We start from the raw sequence: 27,616 nt of genomic DNA on the forward strand, positions 1-27,616 counted from the left end.
GGAGATCAGCAGTTCTTATTAGGTGTGTTTATGTGCACTTTTTTTTTCCGAAGACCATAAACTTGAGACCGTAAACATCCGCATATTTGTTTACGTGTGCATTACATCTGTTCTGAGCAAAATTGCAGCCGTAAGCACAGTGCCCCAGTCGCCACATAAAAAACAAACAAAAAAAAACGGAACAAGGTTGTCACCAGAGCTACTGTGAGCATAAATAAACATGCACATTCGCTAGACGTAATATGTATATAAACATACACATCAAGACACTACACATGTGCACAACACATTTGAGAAAGTAGTTGGATTCAAAATTTACAAGGCTAAAACTTTCCTGTTAAACAGATTATTTAAGATCTTTACCACCTCTCAATTGATTCAAAATTTCATTTGAAATTCGAGCTCTTTTGAATTGTTTGAGGCATTTACATAAGACTTTTCAGTCCAATTTAGCCATCAGTCCAATTATAAATGGATTATTCATTTGCATTTAAATGTAGCTTATGAAAATTAATCATGTTGGTTGCCTTGTTGCTGCAAATTACTTTCTATATTAAGTCTGGTAACCTTAGCTTACATGTACTGAAGTAGCTTCACAAAATAAAGCTTAAATAAAATGTGTACTTGATATTTTTCATTATGCAGTAAGCGTTTTAAAAAAGCAACTTGAGTCATTGTTACATTGCAAATCCAGTCATACAGACTTTAATGTGCAATTTTGTGATGTTGTTCATCTGTTTTTCGCAGTGATTTCCTGCTGTGCTGGTTACTGCAATGAATGGTAACACTGTCCAGCAGACCACAAGCACTGCACTATCCATAGCACCCCCCTGTGGATGGAGGGAGTTCTGCGAGTTGCATGCCAGCACCACGGCCCGAGAACTTGCCCAGCACTACCGGCGCTTCATCAAAGAGCGTCCGGTACAGGATGTGGTCCCGCCGGAAAATTTCTCCAAGCAATTCAGTGCACTGTTCCAGCACCACTTCAGCTGTGAGGTGGCTAAAGATGCAGAAACCCCCCTGCGGCCACCGCCATTACTACCCATGACTAGCCGCTTACGCATCACTTCCTTCTCAGGGGTGCTGGATTACCGGGTGACCGTGCGGCCAGGAGCGTCTCCGCTAGTCGCCGCGTTTGCGCCCAAACCAGATGCCGTTGGCATCCCTAGGGAACAGGAGCAGTTGCAACGCTGCTCTCCTACAGACACTACACGCAGAACGCGGCCGCATAGCCAGGAAGATGAACACCCGGAGCGGAGGCCCGGGTCAGAACGATACACGCACCCTGCGTTTCCCTTCCCTTCCCGTAGTGAGGTAACTCACATTTCCGTCAGACGCATCAGAGAAAGCGTATGCCAACTCTTTAAGAAATCTCCGCAACTTGATGAATCTTCAAGTGGTTGCCCTAGGGACGATTCACTCCAGGTGGGCGGACCATCTGCGACTGTTGAATGCACATCTCAAACCCCACCTCAGACTGTGCAGGTAACCGCCCATCGCACCTCAAAGAAGGTTGCACTGTGGGAACGTTGGAATCCATTGCGAACTGTGAGACGCCGGCCAGAGACAGGAAGTGTTTGTAAAGAGGGGCAGCTGCGGTACCTGGAGGTGGATGACACTATCTCAGACACACCCCCGCATTGGCTGCGCTGCCGCCTGCAGGTCAGGAGGACCAATGACCACACAGCTAGCGAGAGGTACCAGCTAGAGCTCTATGACCCACCGAAGGTAAGGCGACCGGTTGAAAACCTAATGCATTTTTCAAGAGTGACTACTGTCATGTGTTTATTTTTTTTCCCTAATTTGTTAATTGTATCTCTCAGAGTTTGTAGTTGTTTCTGACTTACTCTAACTTGATATATTGGTCAGATCTATTTGATTAGATCAGTATCAGTAGAAGAAATGCTAAGGTATATTTCATGGAAATCTGGAAAATTGTCATCATTTACTTATTTTTACAGTATGTTGCTCAAAACGCATGAATTTCTTCCATGAACAAAAAAAGAGTTGTTTAGCAGAATCTCATTTGCGTTCTTGTATCTTCAAATATGGCACATCGGAATGTGTTGTACAAAATTTGATGTCAACCTGATGTGAATTGAATCACCTTAAGGCGTTATATTTAAATATATGCAAACGTGAATGAGATTTAAGAGCGAAGTCGTGCTTTAGTTAATAAAAATGTAAATTTCATTCACGTATATTTAAATATGACATATCATGATGAAGGTTGAAGGCATGAAGGTTGATGTCAATGACAAATCACACAAGAACCAATAGCATTGGTAAATTTTTCCATGAATTCTGGTGTGATTTGTCTTGATGCGTTACATTTAAATATATGCAATTGTAAATGAGATTTGAACGACGTATCATGTTTTAGTTAATAAAAATGTACATTTTATCCACAATTAGTCAAATATGGCACATCAAGATGTGTTGCACCAGTTTTGTCGTCAATAACACGTGAGAACCAAGCGTTATGTTTAAATGCATGCAAATGTGATTGAGATTTAAGAGCTATGTCATGTTTTAGGTAATAAAAATTAACATTTGATTCACCTATATGCAAATATGATGCATTAAGATGTGATTTGATGTCAATGAAACATGAGAACCAATTGGATTTGATGTTAAACATGGTGTGAACGATCTTGAAGCCTTACATTTTCATAATCGCGAATACAAATGAGATTTAAAGGAGCCGTATGTAAGATTGTGGCCAAAACTGGTACTGCAATCACTTTCAAATTACTGTAGAGTGGTGTATCCCCTCCCCCTCCCCCCTGACTCGAGGTTGCCAGATAGGCTGCAGGATCCAGCAGGAACGTATGCTGCTACGTAGCTGTGGTAACTAGAGCAGAGCTGGCAACCCCGATGCCGAAACACTACTGACTTCGTGATTGGTAGATAGGTGGCGGGTGGCGCTTCAGGCCAAAACACAAGATGACAACATCAACATCAGTTGAGGGCTGCAACTTCACTTTTGAAATGACAATATCCTGGCCGGACTACTGTTGTCAGTGATATAAGTATTTGCAATGAACATGATTTCTTAATGTCTAGTGGTGACATATCAGGGCCATTTTATGATTAATTGAAATACATTTCTTACACACAGCTCCTTTAAGAGCTATATGGTGGAGGGGAGGAATTTCAGTAAATAACAACTTAAAGTTTAAAACTTGTAGCCCTTACATTCTGCTAGATTTATCCGGCTCCATGGAGGAAAGAAATTCAGATGGGTTCGAAACATCACAAGGGTGTGTAAATGATGCTTTTTTTTTTTCTTTGCTTTAAATCAAAACCAACGATAGGCGTGATTCACCTAGTAAGTGATATGTTCACAGTAACTCTCATTTAACCTAACTATCCACCCACATGCAAGACAAACAGCCCATTTGAAACATAGTATGATTGATACTATCGTATGTAATGAAACTAATAAGGACACAATTACTGTTTTGTCTGCATTTATCTCCGCCTCGCTCCATTTCTCTGGCTGACACAGCATGATAGCCTAATTGGTGGTTTTGTTAGTTCATTCAGACAGCAAATGACGTCTGCTCACTTGAGGGGTTACGGTACGGCTATATCAAGGCACTGATTGGCTGCTGAGGAATCTTGGCAGAGATGTGAGAACTTGCTCTGAATGTCTATATAAGGGAACGGCAACGTAGACCAAGAAAGTTCAAACACTTAAAGTTTATAGACTCCAATAAATGTCAGAAGCATGCACACACATTTTAGCTTCAAATTAGCAACGCATTCATTGGGTTTTTTTTTCTTTGTTGACATTTTATTAGATTCATAATTTTAAAAGGAGAGAAATAGAAATGCATTTTCTGAGCATGCATCATACTTTATTTCACAGTATCTTATGTACTTGCATTGGTGTGTGAGCGTGGAGGCTTCATCGTAGAGTACACACACTAGTCCGTGCCTTGATTCTGTAACTGTGCGCTCTCTATGTTTGGTGTGTTCACTACAATAGCAGCAGCGAGGGCAGCTATGCTAAGAGAGGAAGCTGCAGGGTGGCTGATAATTTCTTTGCGTGAGAAACTTTGTTTCAGGGAAGTCCTAACTTTAAAACCAGCCTGTGCACAGCAGATAAATTAGTTTGATTATCTGCTTTCAGAACTCACAGAAGTGTTTTATTATTATCATGTTAAAAATGACTAGATAGGCCAGAGACAAAAGTGTTAGAATGTATGTATAGATATTAGATATACGTTTAACTTGTGTATCCAGGGCTCAACATCAAGCTTTTCGAGGTACAGTTTTTCAGCAATTCATCTTAAGTGCATGACATTTTAAAATCATGACCCATGAAGTTGCTAGATGATTCATAATTGCTGGATCTTCATGAAGTAGGCTAAGCTAGTTGTGTGTCTATCTATCTATCTATCTATCTATCTATCTAGATCATTCCGATTCAATTTCAGCGAGTGAAGGACAAATGCATACTCGCGTGCGTTATGTAGGCTATTAGGTACATTATCGCCTCAGACTTACAGTAAGTTGAAACTGCTCAGTCCACCATTTTCTCCCTCTTCTCTGAAAGCAAGCGATGACACAGTCAAAATATCCGGTAGTGTGTGTTTTCCAAGTAATGCGTGAACTCTCGCTGGACCTACTGGTAAATACTACAGAGTATTGTGCATGTTATTTTTTGACAGACATCGATGTCGTGATGTTCAAACGATGTGGATTTGAACACAGATGGATCGTACGGTATTAATTATTTATTTATTAGCCGGCAAGTATTCAGTGAAGTGATTGATTGCCCATGAGTGTGTTATGTCGATATTTTTAGTTCTAATATTCCATACGACAACCAGTCTAGGTTTTTGATATGAGGTGTCAACTATGTTTGATTTTTGGGCAATTATAAAATGTGCTGGAGAGGTTCGAAATGCTTCATTATACTTATTTTACGGATTTCGTGAGTTAAGTAAATTACATGTTACTCAGAGACTGACATGTTTGGCTTGTCAAAATTTTGTTGACTTTTGCAAATCAAGTTCATTTATTTATTTATTTTTACCAGGAGTGGTTTTCATGCACAAAGTTGTCTGTCTCTTATAACAAAAAATATTTAAACCCATGAAAATGCAGATCCTGTTGAAAATAATAGTGAAAAAATCACTTTTTTTTTTAAACTAATGTTCCATAACTCCATTTTACACCTTATTACCCCCAGATTTAGACTCATATGTGTGTAGAAAAACTGGACAGTTTCTTGCTTGTGTATGTGTATGTGTACGTGATGTTGTTTGGAAGGTTTGAGAAACATCTGTTTTGGGCTTCAAATGATAGTGTTCATTAAACAGGGCTTCTAGGGCTAGAGACCACAGACCTTTAATTGCTGATGTAGTCTGAACAAGTTTGGTCGAGCTCTGCTTCGAAACCTTAAATCAGATAGAAGACATACACAGACTCATATATATATATATATATATATATATATATATATATATATGGACACTAGAATAGCCAGCAGTTTGCAGTGCCTATGAGCCAATAGAGTATGGATTGAATAAGACCTTGTGTTTGTGTTGTGTGTTGACGTCTTCTGATGTGGCTTGTTGGTGTGTGAGCAAGCGAGAAGGAAGGCAGAGTTCAGATTTTGCTATTATTTTTATGTGTTGGAGGTGTAATCATGTCTTGTTTTGTTTTTTTTGGTATTATTTGCTGTAAAGCAATCGCATCCAGTGCTGTGGAAAATATTTCTAATTCTAGAAAACCGCATCCTCCCATCTGGAGTGTGTTAGAGCTTGACGGTGACCTTATGCACATGCAGATGCTCACACAAATACATCCAGAGTCGTTTTAACTCTTTAACAAGCCACTAACAACTGAATCCGATCAACACCACAATATTCAATGTAACCGTCTGCACTGATTTACACAGAACCTAATGACAAATTGCATAAGATATATGATCATTTTTGTTTATGTTTTATGCTTGCATTTTTTTTTGGGTCTTTGTAAAGTGAAATCAAGATGGACATTTTTTTTTTCTTGATGTATTTTCCCTCATTTATTTTTCCCATAAAAAAAAAAAAAAAAAAAAAAAACGTTGATAAATGAAGCAAGCTTTGAGATGATTCACAACATTTGCGAACTTTTGTTTTAAGCAAAACCGCAAAAAGACCATTTTCTATGGAGAAAATGAATGGGATTTGTAACTGTTGGGCTCTGTTCACGACACGTGCCCTCGTTTGTTTTTCATTCGCTTTTTTAAGAAACGCTCTGAAACTCGACTGAAACCCGGTCTGACTCAAAAGTTTAGTTTCTTAACGTAATCGAGCAGCTCTGACCTTGTACCCGGGTTTATCGATATGAGAATCTGCAGATTGATAAGTAGGCCACAGTCATAAGTCATAACGAAATCAGACATGTCCCTGTTTCTCCGAAAGCATAACACTTGACAAGTGTTATATCAAGAATTATATCACACACACAGATGCACACAGCAGCAATACACACTGATGCATTCTTAAAGATGTACTCGCACACACACACAATTGCAGACCGAGCACTGGTTCACATGATGACAACAGCGTTTTTTTTTTTCGAACAGAAATGCGAGTAATAATTTTAAATTTTTCAGTTTTTTTTATAATTGGCATGCCTAATTTAATGAGAGATTAATTGCATGCATTATTTTAAATGCATCACTCTTTTCTCATTTGTCAAATTGTAGTTTCATGTCACATGTTCTATTTTCTTTTTCTATTTCTATTTTCAGTTCTGATTCAAAACCAGCTGAGAACTATTGCTCTATACATTTATGGAAACATAAATGATTACTGATAAAATCAGTGTAGATTAATCAATACAAGTTCCAAAAAGTTGTAATTTTGGGGACATTATAATTCGAATTTTGGGGACATTATAATTCGAATAGTCTTAAATAATGTTAACATCAAATAAAAAAATTTGTAAACTTTTTTTTTAAAGTAATGCATCCATTTATTTATTTCGTTTTTTTTTTATTAATTTATTATTTCATTTGATTTGGTTTTCTTTATATAATTATGTTTATTTATTTATTTTGGATGTCTGAGCACATTGTTTGGCCTATTTAATAATTTAGTGTTTTTACACCTCGTGGTTTCCATTAACTGACTAGTTTGTTTTGATAGTTTTGCTCTGTCTGCTTCTTTTTTTTTTTACTGATGTAGTTCAATCATTAGTAATAAAGCAAATCTGTCAACATGACTGATTCACACCGGTACAGACTGTCCAAAGCCTTCACATCTGCAGAATCAGGACTGATAGGAGATCCATTGTGTGCTTTGCATTTGACAGTTCCTCATCTTTGGGTGGTTGTGTGTTTTTGTGTATAACACATTCACCCAATACCTCTGAGAGCTGTGCGCTCAGAGGACAAACACGGCCATGTTGGTGGTGGGTGTGAAACTTAAAATACTGTGTGTAACATAACAGTGTCGCCTGTAATTCAACAGCACAGCCTCGTGACGCCTGTGTTATGCATCATTGAATGCTTATTTTTTTGGACCCAAGCACTGTTGAAGGCCCCCAGTGTGAATATTCACAACAGCTGTGCAGTGTGTGAAAAATACATTGAGTTTTGGGTGAATTTCTTTAGTTCCTTTTACTAAAATGTGTCCAAACTACATGTTAAAACAAAACAAACAAGCATTTTTGTAACATGTTTGAATGTTTTTAAAGGGATACTTCACCGTTTTTTCATATTAAACTATGTTATTCCCTTAACTAAGACGAGTTGATACATACCTCTATCGTCTCAGTGCGTGCACTAAATCCCTCTGTCTTGCGGCGAAACTTTGTTAGCCCAGTTCATTTAATATGGGCCAAGCAGAGAAGATACCAAACACCTCCACGTTTTCCCTATTTAAATACAGTTACTCGCGAAGTGTAACTCGACCTAGGACGGTGACACAAAACAAAACGTTGCGCTTTTCTAAGCGTGTAAAATGGATAACTATTTTGTATGGCGGAATACCATAGCAAGTGCTTGTAAGCACTTCGACTTGGCGCAGTAATATCTTCACTCGTGAAAAATCCTCTCACCGGCCCCCGCTCCCTCTAGTGAAGATATTACTGCGCCAAGTCGAAGTGCTTACAAGCACTTGCTATGGTATTCCGCCATACAAAATAGTTATCCATTTTACACGCTTAGAAAAGCGCAACGTTTTGTTTTGTGTCACCGTCCTAGGTCGAGTTACACTTCGCGAGTAACTGTATTTAAATAGGGAAAACGTGGAGGTGTTTGGTATCTTCTCTGCTTGGCCCATATTAAATGAACTGGGCTAACAAAGTTTCGCCGCAAGACAGAGGGATTTAGTGCACGCACTGAGACGATAGAGGTATGTATCAACTCGTCTTAGTTAAGGGAATAACATAGTTTAATATGAAAAAACGGTGAAGTATCCCTTTAATTAAATGAATGTGTATTAGGGGTGTAACGGTACACAGAAGTCACAATTCGCTACGTACCTTGATTTTGGGGTCACGGTTTGATATGAGTTTACCGAACCCCCCTCCCAGATTTTAAATTGTAAAGGGTCCATTTTGATTTGTTTACACTCACAATAAAAGCAAAACATTGTGCTTTTGTAAAATAAAGAAAACAAACAGGATGTCGCTTTCTGCCATCCCTCCGTAAATCTTGTGGAACGCGACAAAAATGAATCGGATCTCAGCGTATAGGATACTAGCAAGCTCTTGCGTTCCATCTGAACTCTTGTTTTGGGTTGATGCATGTCTTTTTCCTGTCGTTGCGTTCGATTGAGTGCGTGACCATGAGCTCGCACAAATGCGACCACTTCAAATTTTAACTCGCACATTCTCAAATTTTTTTTGCATATTTTGGGTGCAGTCCAACCCTGGGTAGTGGTTAATCATGTCAGAATATTCTATTTGCTTTTTTAAATTGTAAATCGCTGTCAGTGTGAGCACCCCTTTTTAAAGGTCCTTGATCCGACATCCGAATTTTTCGCATGCGTAATTTCGTATTCGTGATTCGGTGGTTCTGAATTGTCAAAATTTTCGTCAGTCAGTCAAAAATTCGTATCAGGTTTGATTTTCTGCGTTTTTCGCATCCGTAGCAAGCATTTTGAATGGTGTTTTGACAATTCAGACAGAGCCATCGAATCACGAATACAAAATTACGCATGGTAAAATTTCTGACTCAGTATGCAAGGACCTTAAAGGTATAGTGGGGGATTTTCCCGAATTTTAGAAAAGAACCGCCCTCTCCTCTTTTTGAAAATTGCACATGCGCAACACTCTACCTGCTCCCGGAAGGGAACGCCTATTAAACGTGTGCACGAGAGACGGCTAGCATCGCTAATCATAGCTTACATTAACTTTTACTAGCAGTGATTTTAAATGGATTTCTCCAAATAGCATGCCAAACTTTACCTGTCGAGTAGAAACTTCGCGACTGAGGCATCAGTGGCAAGCCCAACCTGTGCTTTTAGCGCACGCCAGCGTGTGAAACCCTCAGACATTTTGAAAAAACCCGGTGAGAACGGCGAGCTTCAATGAATGGCTGAAACCATAGCTCACCACACATATACACCTGAAAGTGCGCATGCGCAGAAAGGACGAGCACGTACGACAGCCTTACGTAAACATCATCAGAATGATTGACAATTAGGAGGACCAATAGTCTTGATGATCCACCCGGAAAAAGAAAATCCTCCACTATACCTTTAAGCGGGATTGACATAACGTGAGGTCGTATTTATTTTTTAAAGGTGCTCTAAGTGATGTTGGGTGACGTCACTTCTTGTTGACGTTTAAAGTATTGTCAAACAAAACGGAGGCTAGCTAGACCCTCCCTCCTTCTCATCTGCGCACTAACTACCCAAACCCCACCCCAAATCCTTCTTGCCGGTTATTGGCTGGAACAGTTTGTTATGTTTCGTGGTGCAGGTTGGCCCAGTTTGTTTTTGTTGCCATTTGTGGAGCCTGGGCTGTCTGCAGAGATCGCCTTTTTTTACAGTGTGTTCAGGGGACAGGCAGCTAGCGGATAGTGAGGAGATGTTTGCTGTATGTGACAAAAAATGTTTTGGCCTAAAAAACGCGTGACATCACTTTAACGTGTGAAAATTTCGGATGCGAATTTCGGACTCAGTTTGCAAGGGCCTTCAGTCTTTTACAATTATTTTTGTAATCTTTGAGATACAAATCTATTATAAAACTATTATGCTTATACTATAACAATTATGACAGTACTTTGTTTCGGTAGGCCTATGTCAACTTGCCATCCGATATCGATCCAATCAGAAATCAAGCGACCACTGTTGTTTTGGTTACTGAAATGTAGTTTCGAAACACTATTGAACCAATTAATTAAATGAGTAAAATCAATTAGTAGTGTAGTTTTAGCTAACAAAATAAATAAATAGATAAATACATTTTATATTTATAAATTTAAAACGTTTTAGTAGAATTTTATTCAATATTTCATAAAATATATAGTTAACCCTAACCCCTCCAGACACTGTAATTTGCATGCTTTGGGTCTGAATTTTAATACCATTTTTTTTTTCATATACTAGTGTGTTATTTTTCTCAGAATTCAGAACCTGGCCATTTCAATCTGACCCTATGCATTGGAATGAAGGTGTGAATGCAATCTGGAAAAAAAAAAAATCCATATTCTATCCGAATACGGAATACATGGTAATGCCAGGTGTACAAGGCCTCATCCGTCATTACTGCATTGCATGCATCCGTTAGGATGAGCAGAGTCCATCTCATGCTTTTGTTTTCAGTTTTGGTCCCCTGACGTGAGCAAATGGTGTTTAGGTTTCGGTGCGTGGTTTTTCAGTGTGTGTTCATGTGGAAAGCATGTCACAGCTCTTCAATTTGTATATCAAACGTGTGTGCTATAGCAGCGTGTGTTTGTGTGAATCCAGTGAAGTGTTGTGCAGTCTGTTTTTCTCTTAGCTAACAGCTGTTTCAAGCTGTGTCTACACTGCTGGTGGCAACGTGACACTTCAGTTTTGTGGCGTCATATCAGCGTAGACCGTTTCGGTGCAGTATAGATGGTCAATTATTGCAAAAGTTCTAGTCATTTTTGCAGTAAACACGGCAACGTAATTTGAATATATACTGCGCTGGAGTATAGACAGCTTGGTTGATTCTGATGGGAGTGTTTTAATTTGTGATCTGCATTGATTTTAATGGTAACACTAGGTTTGTCGCATAATATGCATCATGTTTGTAATCTAGACAGCTTTGTTGATTGTAATGGGCGTAGAGGTGAGTAATGTACCGATTTAAACCATAAATCGGTTAAATAAACGATAAACCAATTTGCTTCTGCATCAAAGCTCTAAATAAAATAAAATATTAAGAATTTTTATATTTTATTATTATTATTATTAACTATATTTTATGAAATAAAATTCTACTAAAATGTTTTAGATGAATAAATATAAAATGTATTTATCAATTTATTTATTTTGTTAGCTATTTTATAGAATATACTATAGGATGATTGCATGTAATAAAAAAAGTACATTTTTTTCTGTAAATATGTAAGGTAAAGTAAAGAAATAATAATCTAAAGAAAGAGAGAAAAACTCTGAATTCTGATAGTCCTACCTTTACTTTGGACATTGTTTTAAAAGGACATTTCATTATTATTGTTATTTTTTAACAGTTCCTGAATCACTTTCTCATATACATTTTTTTTAAATAATTGTTTTTTTTTGTATACGATATATATAGTCATGCAAATTTTTGGCATATCGGATATTTTAAGAGCATCATGATATCATTTTCTTTACTTATCGCCTACCCCAAATGGGCGTGTTTTAGTTTCTCTCATGCATCGAGTCTCTAGCAGTGCAGACTGGGTGTGAGTGGATCATAAAGATTCTATATTGCGAGTGTGTGTGTGTGTGTGTGTGTGTGTGTGTGTGTGTGTGTGTGTGTGTGTGTGTGTGTGTGTGTGTGTGTGTGTGTGTGTGTGTGTGTGTGTGTGTGTGTGTGTGTGTGTGTGTGTGTGTGTGTGTGTGTGTGTGTGTGTGTGTGTGTGTGTGTGTGTGTGTGTGTGTGTGGGCATTGTTGCAGCTCTTTATGTTAAAACCTGCAACCGCTGAGCTGGTTGGTATACCTGACCTCACTAAGCCACCCATGGAAAGCACCGCTCGCTCCCCCTCAATCTCTCTCTCTCTATTCGTCTCTCTCTCTGTCGTTGTGTGCATGTAGGTGCTGTGGTTCACCTTCTCTAGTCCGTAAACAGGATGCTTCCGACCTGTGTGAATATGAAGTTGAATATGAGTAGCTGTGTGTGTGTGTGTGTGTGTGTGTGTGTGTGTGTGTGTGTGTGTGTGTGTGTGTGTGTGTGTGTGTGTGTGTGTGTGTGTGTGTGTGTGTGTGTGTGTGTGTGTGTGTGTGTGTGTTTTCACTAGTGTATGAGTATTGTGCCGTGTTTTGTCACTTTCCAGAAAGACAAACTGCATGTGTATTTATGGTGATTAAGCCAATAAATCTCTTTCTGTAAATTAAAGGGCCGGTGCAGTTCCTCAACATTATTGCAGGCGAACGGATGTTTTTTTAATCAATATTTACAGATATACTGCTGAAGAACTAAAAAGAGAGGAAAAAATGAACTTTTAGCTTTTTTTTTTGTGCTTTTTTTTTTTTTGCTGTGCTTTAAATGCAACAAGCACACGTAGCATCTTAACACAGCTAGCGGTGGATGACGAGTGGTTTTCTAGCTGTTTCAGATTACAGAAAACATCCCTTTTTTTAAAAGAAAAGTAAGATACTTGTCCATCTTCGGGAGATTTTGACTGACACCGGAAACCTGCTCTTTTTTTCATCTGCGTTTCTCCCTCTCCCTCGCTCTATCTCTGTCTTTCTTTCATGTGTATTTTCTCAGTACTGCTGTGGTGGGGCTTTCGAGAGCAGCAGTAAAGGTCAGAGTGATTGACACTCTATTTTAGTAGCGTGCAGGGAGGGAGATGGAGGTAAATAAATGAAAGGAATGTAAAAAAAAAATAAAGCCAGTGAAAACCATGAGCAAACCATTCTGACCTAAGAAGGGATCAGTCTTTAACACAAGCATGTGTACAAATGTGTGAGTGTGTGTTTTAAAAGCTGGGAAACTTGGATGTAAAAGACAGTTTTACTTTCTTTTTTTCTAAACTAATGCATTATATATAAAATATATATATATATACAGTATATAGCGAACAGTGACTCTCTCACTGTTGGCCCTCTTACTTTTTTGAGACTAAAATCAGCCTAGCCTAGCTTACTGTGTCCTCTTCTATGGGTTAGCATGAGAGTTATTACCAAAATAAAACAAAATGTAATAAAATGCAAATCCTCATTATAAATAATTGCATCATCACACAATCGGTGTGTGCTTTTCAACAGAATATGGTGATAACTGGCCACAAAACCACACACAATTTAATGTACGCCGACGCATCATGACAGCACGTTAGCGACAGACACTTCCGCATCATCATCATCGAACAGTGATCGTGACCACACACAAACAAGCAAAGCTGGTAATAAATGATATCATTAGACTGGCACAGCAGTCGGTTAAATGTATGTATCTTACCGTAATAAACTTATGATTTGGGAAATCATAATTACAGAATTACAGCAAATATGCATAATAGTCAATAGTTTAAATATACAGAGTAATTCTGCAAAATAACTGTTTTCTCAAATAAAGCTTAACATGTATAAAACAGTGGCAGTGGTGGCCAGAATATAATCAGTTGGCACGTAACCTATTCGATTTTAAATAACTTAGCCAAACAACCAACTTTTTTATTGTTAAAGTTTTTAAACTATTATTTAAAAGTTTGTAAATTTTTACATATAATTTTTTACAATAGTTTAGGCCCTAGAGGACCCTGATGGTTCCCATATATTGTGTAAAGATACATGACATACATGTTAATGCATGTTAGTTTAGAAAAAGATATAATATAATTGAAATATAATTATATAAATACATATCATAATTAATATATATATGTGTGTGTGTGTGTGTGTGTGTGTGTGTGTGTGTGTGTGTGTGTGTGTGTGTGTGTGTGTGTGTGTGTGTGTGTGTGTGTGTGTGTGTGTGTGTGTGTGTGTGTGTGTGTGTGTGTATAGATAGACAAAAACATTAGTTTAGAAAAATATGTACTTTTATTTATATTTATTGTGATGCTATGCTAAATATTTTACATTTAAAATGAATACTTTTATAATTGTATATATAATAGAAATATATATATATAATAGAAAAATTGAAATAATAGAAATATATCTAATAGAAATAGATAAATAGATTGGTTTCCTGGTCATGGGCTGGAGGACTGAGAAGCGAGGAAATGAGGACGCATCAATTTGAGTGTTGAGAAGCACCCATTATGTACACTCAATGGCTAGAGAATACCCATAATGCACTGTGAGGGTCGTACAGAATAAATTACAGAGTCTCGCCAATAGATGGCGCTCGCAGTTGAATCATCCATCCATCCATTTTCCAAACCGCTTGTCCAATATGGCTACAGCATAATAACATACAGGTATAAATTCCTTTTTAATTGATTATTAAATTGTTTAATTAAGATTTATTAGGGGTGGAACGGTACACAGAAGTCACGGTTCGGTTCATACCTCGGTTCAGACATCACGGTTCGGTACGAGTTCGGTACAATGGAGGGAAAAGCAAAACAAAAATGTAGAAGGCAATTTTTTTTTATTGTGCATGTCTGTAGGCTGTTCCACCAAAGGAAAATAAATGTTTTAAGCCTTGTATTTTTTAAATAAGTTTTATTAATAAAGTAAAGGCATAGAACCAGTTTATTTGTAGTGCATTGCCAATAGTTTTATATAATTAGTTTATTAATTAAATTAATAAAAAGACAAAAAGACCTTGAGATATGTTTGGTAATTGTACCTGAATGAATTTAAAATTCATTTGCTATATTTCAGATCAATATATTTGTTGTCCTTAAAATTTGAATAACACTAACTTTATTCTCATCTGAATTCTAAATAATTTATTTCTGTATAAAATAATACTACCATTAAAAACAAATTTGATTTTCTTTTAATCAATGTAGAATGTGTAACTTACTCACTGTGTTGGGTGACAGTTGTAGGTTACAGTTTGACAAGAGTTTACAGTTTGACAAAAGCACAATGTTGTGTTTTATTACGAGTGTACACAAATATAAGTAAACACTTTGCAGTTTGAATGATGTCCAATTAACAAAATGAGTATGTTTTTATGTTTCCACTGTTCGATCGCGCCCGCGCCTCTCTGAACACACACACACACACACGCGTACGTACGCACGCAGGCACACACACAACATATTCCAGCATTGCAAACTTGACATCGCAGCCTGTCCATTATAGCCTGTCTATGATTATAGCCATAGATATTATGTCTATGATTATAGCCCATAAGTTATAGCCACGGAGCTTCAGAGCTAAGGCGGAGCTACAGATTAGGTGTCCCTAAAGAACCCGCGTATCTAACAGTAGTTCCGCATTACATTAATTAATTTGCACGTGAGTTTTATTTATTTTTATACCGTGTATTCTCTGTGTGTATTCATGCACCGAACCGTGACGCCCGTACCGTCTCGGTTCAATACGAATACATGTACCGTTCCACCCCTAAGATTTATACATGATAGACTTTAGAGTTCAAGGTAAATCATTACTACTGAACCTGCCAGTTTGCTAAGTTCCAAATGATTATTAAACAGCAGGCACAGAATATGCAATATGTCTGAATTCACTCACTCGTTTAATTAATAATAATAATATTAATAATAATTTGTTACATTTTTATAGCGCTTTTCTCAGCACTCAAAACACTTTACATAGAAAGGGGGGGAAATCTCTTCAACCACCACCACTGTGCAGCATCCACCTGGATGATGCGATGGCAGCCATATTGCACCAGAGCGCCACACCACACACCGACTTATTGGTGGAGAGGAGACAGAGTGATAGGGCCAATCAGTATTCATGGGGATTATTAGGGGGCCATGATGGACAGAGGCCAGTGGGCAAATTTGGCCAGGATGCCGGGCTTACACCCCTACCCTTTCGAAGGAATTTTTAATGACCACAGATAGTCAGGACCTCGGTTTAACGTCTCATCATGACTCCTTCTACTGGATTATATTAGTGGAGTTAAGAGTGAAAGACAGCTTAGGTGTGTTCGATTTGAAGCAGTGCTGCACAGACTGATCGGTGTGTGACAAAGTACAGCGAAACCTGTCTCTAATCTGTCTCTCGCGGGACTACATCGACAGATCTGTGCAGCGCCGCTTCAAGTCGAACACACCTAACCTCTTGCTTTGTGTCCTGAATGAATCAGTCGTTTTGAACAAATCGTGTGACTGAATGATTCAATGACTCACTCGTTGGGGGAATGATATGTCGCCATATGTTTCAGTTTCAAAAGTATAATTAAATTTTTTTTCCATAATTTAATTTTTCTGTATTTATATTGCATGCCTGCGTTCCACCATACTGCAAGAAAGACTGTCCGTGTACTTGCTGTCATTACACAACGTTATGAGATTGCTGGATTAGTGTTGTCAAAAGTGGCGACTTCGGTACCAAGTCGGTACTGAAATTAAAAAAATGTGACGATACCAGCATTTCCCTCTAGCATTGTGAGCGCAGTTGAAAAGCAGATGCTTTCGAACGCTCCTGTATACCTGTGTAAGATCCCAGTGAAGACATGTTTTTGAAGCATTGATCATTAGGGGCTTTCGCACCTGATAGTTCTAGGAACTAGCCACCAGGATGGTTCCCCCAAGAACTAATGGTTCCCTTAGGAACGTTTTCTGGTTGCATTCACACACCGCCAGTAGGAACTCTGAAGTGTCGTAAGACGCGCTTGTTGTCGTGACTTTTATTTTGGCGGAGCTGAGAACGCCAGAGCCTGAGCCATACAGTGCTCGCATTCTCCATGTTCATTATTTTACGATCTGTCTAACAGTCCTGTCTAATACGTTATTATATAGAACTGTTACACAAAGAAAGTAGACAGTATATGAAAAGTTATAAGCGTATGCCGTGTGGTTGATGTTCAGAGTTGCTGAGCAGAATTGCATAATCATGTTTGGCTTGGTCCACTCAAAGTTGCGTTGGATTTTCTCCTCAGCGTAAAGGTTAAGAGGCCCATCTATCACTGGTTTCCATGTTCGTAGAGTAAGTTTGTGGAGTAAATATATAGGCTATATAGGTGTTTAGCTTTTTTTTTTTTTTTTAATGGCGGGTGCTGGTGTTCCGCGTGCGTTCGGCCAATCAGCGAACACTAATGTCACGGAGAGTTCATATAGTGCTGGTTTTAACCCTATTCTGAAGTAGGAGCTAAATTAGTTCCTCTAAAAGGAGTTCCTAGAACTAAAATCGTTCCTAGTTCCTGCGGTGAGAACACGACCAAAAAAAAACGGGTACTTCCGCCAATAGTTCTGGGAATTATGAAGAAGTTCCTCTGGTGCGAAAGCCCTTATTGTAGCCAATCACAGACATATATGTTGAGCTCGTGAACGCAATGGTCAATCAGAGGTTTTCAAGAATCCGTTCAATAGTGGGGAAATGCTGGTATAGTCACATTTTTTAAATGGAAACAAAGTCGGTACTTTTGACAACACTATGCTGGATAAGGATAAACTTGTCAGATCTGTTGCTGCACTCCGTCATCGCAAAGTTTATATTGTAATATTGTATTATTCTCATTTTTATTAAACATATATAACATTGTTAAATATAACAGAGATTAATTGCAGTCGCATTGCATACAATGTTTTTGTCCGACTCTTTTTCGTCATTGTGTTGGCGGCCTGGGAATTGCTGAAAGGCCACCTCTGGATCACAGCAGAACATCACTGAGACATCTCTTCCTAATGTCAAGTCATCTTTATTTATATAGCGCTTTATACAATAGAGATTGTTACAAAGCAGCTTTACAGTGATAGAAAAATGATGCATGTCAGCTGTTGTTCACCTGAAGTTAGTTCAGTGTTGATTCACTTCTATTCTAAAGATCATCAATTATTAAATCACTTCATTTCATCTATAGAGCAGGTCTGCAAAAAATCAAAAGATGAAGTCATTATAATATCCAACTCAGTTCTCATACAGTCAGATAAATAACATTGTTGAATATTAATTGATTCCCAGTGTCATTATTGTGTGTTGTCAGCGAAATGTTGTTTCTGGATCCCTTTTCGTTTTGTTATTTCTAATTTCATTATATGACTCATTTTGAAAGGTTGTTCTGAGAATGTGAGTAAAAGCAAAAGTAACAATTAGGAAGTGGAGTTATTCAGATGAATGGCATGGCTGTTTGTTGTGGCATTTTAAATTGCTCTCACACACAAACACGTGCACAATTAAACAGTGTTTAATGCGGTGACACCAGAGAACATCTGTGACTTGAAATGAAACTTTTGAATGTGAGGATGAGCCGTGAAATCCTTTACACGATATACAAAAACAAGGATTTTAAATGGATCAGGTGAATAACAGATCGACTGTGATGTGGCGTCTCCACATGGACTTGTCTACATTGAAACTCAAGTTGTCTGGACTTGAAAAACAGATAAACAGCTTTCTACACAGCCTAGCAAAATGTTTGTATTGTGTAGAGCGAGAGTGAATATCCAGCCTCTGACAAACAGAAACAGGGGCCAAATATGGTCATAGAAATCGAGCTAATGCGAATTTCTTCGTTTTTCGCTCTTTGGTTTAAGAGCCGTCATGATTTGTCACACTCTCGCAGTATTTAGTTTAGACTAGAGAGCAATTCCTGAAGTCATTTCACAACAGGGTTTGGGAAGCTAGTTTGAAAGTGTAGTTATTCATATCTTAAAAATAGTCAAGCTATATATATTAAAAAATATATATATACTCCACATGCTACTAACAAACAGTATCTAACCACCCTGATGCTACTAGACAATATCTTTTTGAAAAGTATGATTGCAGTGATAGCTATGCATATTTTTCTGGCACAAAAACAATGAAGGTATTTGAATGAGTGAGATTAAAACGAGATTAAAACCTTCATTTGACTGTTTTTGATGTGCATCACATTTGCTCCAGCCACTATATGTTCCATGTGCGCTTAAAATGAAAGGATTTTCTCTATAAATATGATTAATTGGTTATATTTAAATCATTTTTGATCTTTATGCTAAAGCTAACTCATGATGCTTCTGGTTTATGACCTACTGCATCTTTTGCTTGTATAGTATGTATTCTAGTAGTGTCTAGTGTAAATAATATTTTGTTCATTAGCGTATGGTACTAGTTTTAATCATCTTTTGTTCATAACAGTATTTATACAAATTTTAACCATCTTTTGTTTGTGGTATCATATGTATACTAGTTTTTTTGTAAATGTATACTACTAGTTAGCCTATACTAGTTTAAATAATCTTTTGTTTGTATACTTATACTAGTTTTAATCATCTTTTGTTGGTATGTTTATTAGTTTCATCTTTTACATGCATATACTAGTTTAAACGATATTCATTCATCTTTTCTTTGCAATCATATGTATATTATTAGTTTTAAGCGCCTTTTTTTGAAAAGGTATGTTTGCTAGGTTTAATAATCTTTTTTTCATAACGGTATGTATACTAGTTTTAATCATCTTTTGTGCATAGCAGTATGCATACTAGTTTAAGTTATCTTTTGTTTACTTCATAACCATATATATACTAGTTTAAATTATATATTAATTTAACTAATCTTTTGTTTACAACTGTATACTACCAGTTTAAATCTTTGTTTGTTTGTTTGTAACCACTGTAAAAAAAAATATTGTGACTTTAATGGTAAAATACTGTTAATTATTTAACAGTAAGTTTCCTTACTACAGTATGTACGGTGAAGTACGGTGTGTGTCTCATCACCACCGGTTTTTAGTGACAGCTGCCAGTGTTTTACCATAAATGTCACATTTTTGTACATTTTTGAATTTTTTTTGTAAAAAAATGTGTAATTTTTTTGTACAAAATTTTGTACTTTTTTTTGTACACAATTTTGTACTTTTTTTGTACACAATTTTGTAAATTTATTCGCATTTTGTATTTTAATAAACATTATGTATCCCATCCATAACATACAAACTGCGAACAAGTTATTGTACATTGTGTTAATGTTCAGTGATGATGAAGAACCTGAAATTGAACAAGAAACATGGACAGTTTAACAGTTTCAGACATATTAACATCCAGCAATTTGTAGTAAATCTGAGTTGACAGAGAAGCTGATTGGTCTGTGGTTCGTGAACTTCCACGACCTCAACGCTGATTCTCGGAAACCGTCTTCTTGAGTATTAAATATATTATAGAATTGCTTTTGTGGAAGTCTGCTCCGTAAGTTTAGCAGCCTTCATGCATTTGCCTTGGCGAACGTAATTGGAGAAGAGAAACAAGTCATCTGCTTTACTCTTTGTGTGTGTGGTGTTTAATACTTCAATAACTTCTTGTTCTCCTGGAATTAGAGCAGAAGTGTGCAAATGTGCATGCATATGCATGTGGACGTGAATGAGTCTGGTGTTTTCTCCTCTCCTCTCTGTGTGAGGGTTGACTGCCGTTCAAAGAGGAAGGCTTGTAGTATTATGGCACCGTTACTTTGGCACAAGCCAGAGCGTGTGAAGCTATTTTAAGCCGTGATTTAGCCTGACTCACTCAAAATGACAGATTTAGTTTAGAAGAGAAAGAGCTTCTTCATTTCTAAATCTGAATACATGCTGGAAATTCCTGCAGCTCAGAGCGTCCGGATTCATTTGCACAACTTCCCGGAATCCGCTCTCATTTTTTCCCAAGGAGATTTAGTGTGTGTGTGTGTGAGTGTGTGTATATGTGTGTATGTAGGCGTAGGTCGAAGGTTTCAGATCACGGGTCGTAGCTCTATTCTCTCTTAATTTCCAGATGAACATTCTTAGCTAATCCCAGTAGAACAAGAAAATCATCCCCCTCTCGTTTCCCTCTCTCTCTGCTCAAACCCACACTGGACGACATTCATGAAGTGTTTATCATCAATGACAGAGTTATTATTTGTCCGACTATTTGAGTGGTATATTATGATGTTTTATTGTCCTGTAAAGAAACTTGTTGGGTTTTTGTTTCAGTATGAGAGTCCAAATCACAGTTTATTGCTCTGTGTAAAATCTTACATTTTACTTGTATTCATATGGCAGACATTTTTATGAGGAACTCACAAATGAGAATAATGTAAGCAGAAGTGATCAATTCAAGCTACTGTACAACATTGAAATATGCATTTAAAGTATGAAGACATTATAGAGGCACGATATAAACAGTGAAGGAGGTTTTGGAACTTGTAAATGTTTCTAAAGACATGATGTAATTGTTATATGATTATATAAAGAGGTTTTGTTGCTTTTGTGTGTGTTTCAGGACTACAAAACGCCAAAACTCAACGTACACTGTTCGGACATCAAAGAGATTCGACGCTGTAATCGTCTAGAGATGCCAGACAATATGAACACATTTGTCTTAAAGGTGAACGAAGACACACACTGGTTCATTTTATTGAAAAAACTATTATATATTGACAAGGCCGATTCATTTGGATGGTATTAGGCCATTTTAAGATGATCAATTTTGGATGAGTGCATGTCCTGTTTTTAGTAAATTTTAGTAAATATTGCATGCAACATTTTTTTATTTAAATGTATTCAATTCATATATAATTATGGAATATATACAGTGGGGTCCAAAAGTTTAACATCACATTGAAATTTGGTGAAATCCACAAGTTTATAGGACTTTCATGTTTTTTAAAACACTGAAACCTTATTATGAATGAATATGAAATATTTCAGATTATGCAGTATTTCTAGGTGACTGATCAGATGTCATTGATCCGGTGACTTTTTGTACAGACGGCCAGATTATCTTTCTTTGAAGCTCGGGATGCTTCTTTGAACAAATCAAATCATGATGGAGAACGTGGTCATCATGTTTTACAATAAATAAATAAATCAAAAATACATTTGAAAATTGCAAAACAGAACCATTTTCACTTCTGGTCTCAGATCTTTAAAGCCCACTGTATTTGATATTTGAAAATGTGTGGTGAGTCTTTTTCTTTTCTTTTTTTTTGTAGATACAGTCATTTTTATAAATATGTATTTTCACAGTAATATACTGTATTACAGTATTTTCACAAACCAAAATGTCTGTTTGTGAATCCAAGTTCTATTTGTTGTCCCCAAATAAAAAAACATCTAGCACATAAAAGTTACAAAATGAGTCACATAATATACCTGTTCTAATCTGTCTCAGGTTAATGCTACTACATGGGAGTCTCGTCGTTTCAGAGCTGGAAAGGAGAGCTCAGTCTTTGATTTTGATTTTTTGCTTTTTGCTGAAGTCGTCATGATTAGTGGTCGACCAAAATGTTTTTTCCTTTGGTCTATGCTGATATCTAGAGAGCAAGGTGTCTGACAGCCGATATAAAGCAGATGAGAAGTCGATGGCAGCGCTCTGTGGTGTGACATGCTATTATCTAAAACTATTCAAACAATCTTTACAATTACTATGCATTGCAGTTTTTATGGCCTCATGTTAATTATATGTTAATAATATATAATAATTGAGAGATACATGGAATACATGGAATAGTAGTTGTTATATATTTAAATAAAAGTAATAAAAATTTTGAAAATTGTGAATTTATATTTATTTATTTATTTATTTATTTATATATGTGACTAGCTTGTCACCATTTTCTACCAGTTATTAAATTGTTTTTTTATTTTTTTTTTATTTACGTTTATATATATGTATGTGTGTGTGTGTGTGTGTGTGTGTGTGTGTGTGTGTATATATATATATATATATATATATATATATATATATATATATATATATATATATATATTTATCTATATATATATATATATATATATTTATCTATATATATATATATATATATATATTTATCTATATATATATATATATATATATATATATTTATCTATATATATATATATATATATATATATATATATATATATATATTTATCTATATATATATATATATATATATATTTATCTATATATATATATATATATATATATATTTATCTTATATATATATATATATATATATATATATCTTATATATTTATCTTATATATATATATTTATCTTATATATATGAAAGTAAATCTAAATAAATAAATGATAATTTAATAACTGTAGAAAATGGTGTCAAGCTAGTCACATATATAAATGTATTACAATTTATTACATATTATTTTTATTTTTATTATAGCAAATGAGAGTTATTTTTTAAAATCTCACTTCAAATTCAATAAAAAAATATCGTAAAACAGGACATGCCATTATTCTTTGGCAAAGCTGTCTTGAAACTGACACAACTCAACTACGGTTCATTAACTGATGCTGACAAACACAAAATGATCTGCCAAGTTCGTTTCTAAATCTTTTATCTTCTTGTGTTCTGTCCGTTCTCTCTCTCTCTCTCTGCTCAGGTTACTGGCCATCCTCGTAGTTTTATATTTGAGGCTGATAATGAGCAGCAGGTGAGCTCCTGGACCACAGAGCTCCGGGAGTGCATCACCAGCAGGTGAGAGAAGTGCTTTCTGCATTTGAGCTAAACTTACTTCTGAAGATTCCAGACATCTGCAAAAGTTCCTGACATTCCCCTACTGAGAAAACCCACTCACTTCCTCTCTCTCACACACACACACACACACATTAGGTTTTCATGTTTTATGGGGACATTCCATAGGCGTAATGACTTTAATACTGTAAAAACGATATATTCTATTCCCTATACCTACCCATAACAGAAACCCCTCTGCATTTTTACATTTTCAAAAAACATCACTTAGTCTGATTTATAAGCTGCTTTCCTCATGGGGACCAATAAAATACCCCACAAGGTCAAGGGTTTTGCCATCTTTATGGGGACATTGTGTCCCTATAACATAGGGTTTACCAGGACTACACACACACACACACACACACACACACACACACACACACACACACACACACACACACACACACACACACACACACACACATACACACACACAAAGGGTTACAAACAGCTCTATTTTAACAAGACTCAACTTAGTACCAAAGAAATCCACAGAGTTTCTCATGCATTGTAGTAGTTTAAAAAAATCTTAATATAGATATCACACTGTTTGTTTACTTGCAGACATGTCCGTATATACCATCTGTGTGTATGTCTGTCATAGAAGGTGTGTTTGTGTGTGTGTGCACACGAATGTTTCATTTCCTTTTATTGGTGTGAGGGTACTGAGAACTCAAGCCTGTGTGAATATATCAATGTGAGTTTTAGGAAGAGAGAGAGAGAGTGAGGTCTTCCTGTTATTCTGATTACTAAGAATCTCAAGAACTCGACTCAGCACATCTCATGGCCTCCTTTCTCTCCATGCCCCCCTGCTCTGTCGTTTTCTTTGCCTTGTTTTAGTTTTCTTATGTTTCTTTCTTTTTTTTTCTTTTTTTTTTTTACCTTTACCCTTTTTTTTTTTTTTTTTTGCTTGTCCAAGAATTACAAGACACATTTCCTGACTCGAACCAAAAGCTTTTGTGCTGCTCTCTCCCGCAACTTCCCCAAACGCCCCTCCCTGAGTCTTGCTTCTGCTCTCTTCCTCTGTTCTTTCCTTCATTTCGTCCCTGTAGGTTTCAAAGCGACGTCTGTTTTTCTGTCTAATAGCGTCTGTTCTCCTCTCTACCCAGTTTCTCGCTGAATTCACTGCATTCTTATTTGATTATTCGATTTATGCATTTATTTTCACAAAATCTCCCAGTTTTTCACGATAGATAGATAGATAGAAAGAGAGTGAGATAATATTAATATAATAAATCCTATATAGATTAAACTAAATAAAGAAATATTATTTATACATATGCACACACGCAGGCGCTGGACAATGAACCTGAAACACTGGCCAGTGTAGTGTGAAGGTTTCACGTCTATATATACATATGCCCTAAAACTACACTTTTGTGGCACATCTTAAATGTGCTTAAATAGAAAGTTATTTGCATTTTTAATAAAATTTTGTGTAAAATTTCTTCAAATAATCAAAACAGAGATGTTAAAGAATTTAACACAGTTTATATATATATATATATATATATAGGGCTTCCTTTTGCGGCCAATAGAGCCTCAGTTCGTCTTAGGAATGACCGATACAAGTCCTTCACAGTGGCCAGAGGGATTCTGGGCCATTCCTCTTCCAGAACAGCAGTCAGTCACGTTTTCTGACTTTCTCCTCAAAAATACCCCAAAGTGGCTCAAAAATCTTTAGATCTGGTGACTGTGCAGGCCTTGGGAAATGTTCAACTTCACTTTTTAATGTTCATCAAACCATTCTGTCACAAGTCTTGCTGTGTGTATTGGTACATTATCATGCTGATACACGGCACCACCTTCAGGGTACAATGTTTTAAACATTAGGAGCACATGGTCCTTCATGATATTGGGAAATGGTGGTGTGAAGTGTGGTCCTGGTGGTGTGGTCCACTGTGTCCTGGTGGTGTGAAGGTTCATTTTAGTGTGAAGGTTAACATCAGAGCAATAGCACAGCTGTACATAAAATATTGCAGTTCACACAACATAATGGGAGACAAATCAGAGCTCAGAAAAGGACAAATTGTTGGTGCTCGTCTCACTGGCTCATCTGTGACCAGGACAGCAAGTCTTTGTGGTGTATCGAGAGCTCTGGTATCCAGGGTAATGTCGGCATATCTCCACATACGACGAACCGCATCCAACAGGAGTAACTGTGTCCTGTCTGAAAGGGATGTCCAGGTACTAACCCGGATTGTATCCAAAAAACACAGCTGCTCAACTCCACAGAGTCCATATTAATGGTCGGGATGCTATAGCCAAACCTTTGGTCACTTGTGCCAATGCCAAATGTTAGTTTCATTGATGCCAACAGTGCAAATCTTGGGCTTAAACATGTATCGTATCCACATTCACTGTCTTTCCCACATCTGTGGAGGTTACGGTGTGGAGAATCCCCAAAGAGTCTGAACACCCGGACTGTTGATGCCCAGAGTGAAACACGACCGTGGATCAGTGATGTTTGAGCTGTAATATCATGACATTCCCGACTGTGCCTGATGGACTACCGAACCATTCTGAAGGACCATGTGCTCCTAATGTTTAAAACATTGTACCCTGAAGGTGGTGCCGTGTATCAGCATAATAATGTACCAATACACACAGCAAGACTTGTGACAGAATGGTTTGATGAACATTAAAAAGTGAAGTTGAACATTTCCCAAGGCCTGCACAGTCACCAGATCTAAAGATTTTTGAGCCACTTTGGGGTATTTTGGAGGAGCAAGTCAGAAAACGTGACTGACTGCTGTTCTGGAAGAGGAATGGCCCAGAATCCCTCTGGCCACTGTGAAGGACTTGTATCGGTCATTCCCCAAGACAAACTGAGGCTCTATTGGCCGCAAAAGGAAGCCCTATATATATATACAGTATATATATAAACCGTGTTAAATTCTTTAACATCTCTGTTTTGATTATTTGAAGAAATTTTACACAAAATTTAATTAAAAATGCAAATAACTTTCTATTTAAGCACATTTAAGATGTGCGACAAAAGTGTAGTTTTAGGGCATATGTTTTAGGGCCTAAAAAAAGAAAAAAAAAAACTGTTACCACGTGTGTTTGTTATACAAAGTTTCACTTTTTCAAACAATGTAGACGTGCCTTAGCATGTGGTGTGATGTTATTGACAGTGTGACATTGTGGGACCTCTTCATCATGCAATTTAAAGAAGTTCATAGATATTTATAAGAGTGTGTGTGTGATTCCAGGTCAGATAGTGTGGATGGAGAAGCGTTTCCTGTTAGTGACTCACTGAATGCAGTTCGCAGAGGGAGCACAGAGCCCAGCGGCCAGGGTGAGTCACGCACATACACACACATACACACACATACACACACATACACTTTCTCTCTTCCTGTCTTCTGTTTTTCTCTCTTATTTATATTAATGCAAGTACTCTAAACAGCTTCAAAAGCATTTGTTGTCAACTCGATCAAAACAGATCTTAATAACTGGTGTGAACGGGATCCAAAACTCTCAATTTTGATTCTTTATTGTTCATATGTTTTAGTTATACAGTTGAAACAGTGTCACAGTTACTTTTGCTGCATAGATTTCCACTGCAACACATTTTTCATATATTTTTAGAAACTAGCATTTGAGATGAAACTATTTTGCATGATAATCGACCGCTTGCTTTAGGTAGAAAATCAGATGAGAGTCATATTCAGATGTCTGTAAACACACTGTCTCGTGTGCCTCCACAGCCTCTCTGGGATTTGCACTCTCAGAGCACGCCTACAATAAAACGGATCACTTCCTGTCCTCTTACCCATGGTTCCATGGGCCCATATCACGTGTGCGGGCTGCCTACCTTGTACAGCATGCCGGGGTCAGCGGTCATGGGAACTTCCTGGTGAGACAGAGCGAGACACGGAGAGGAGACTATGTCCTCACGTTTAACTACCAGGGCAGAGCAAAGGTAATAATAACT

The 27,616-nt window shown here is 37.0% G+C and overlaps 1 protein-coding gene and 1 long non-coding RNA gene across 3 annotated transcripts in view; both read left to right on the forward strand.

The window, feature by feature from the left end:
* sh2b3 (SH2B adaptor protein 3) overlaps positions 1 to 27,616 on the forward strand; it is a 47,844-nt gene that overhangs the window by 11,724 nt on the left and 8,504 nt on the right. For both annotated transcript variants that reach the window (XM_082170822.1, XM_082170823.1), the window contains exons 2-6: positions 748 to 1,728; positions 21,438 to 21,542; positions 23,543 to 23,637; positions 26,892 to 26,977; positions 27,390 to 27,604. In XM_082170822.1, the coding sequence (XP_082026948.1) occupies positions 775 to 1,728; positions 21,438 to 21,542; positions 23,543 to 23,637; positions 26,892 to 26,977; positions 27,390 to 27,604 (1,455 nt within the window). In that variant the 5' untranslated portion in view covers positions 748 to 774. The remainder of the gene's footprint in view (positions 1 to 747; positions 1,729 to 21,437; positions 21,543 to 23,542; positions 23,638 to 26,891; positions 26,978 to 27,389; positions 27,605 to 27,616) is intronic.
* On the forward strand, positions 9,108 to 14,789 carry LOC309499587. Its single transcript, XR_014206295.1, has 2 exons — positions 9,108 to 9,187; positions 9,716 to 14,789. It is a non-coding gene; the product is annotated as an uncharacterized lncRNA (long non-coding RNA).

This window comes from Leuciscus leuciscus (genome assembly GCF_965113295.1).
Source record: "Leuciscus leuciscus genome assembly, chromosome: 5".
Lineage (NCBI taxonomy): Eukaryota > Metazoa > Chordata > Actinopteri > Cypriniformes > Leuciscidae > Leuciscus > Leuciscus leuciscus.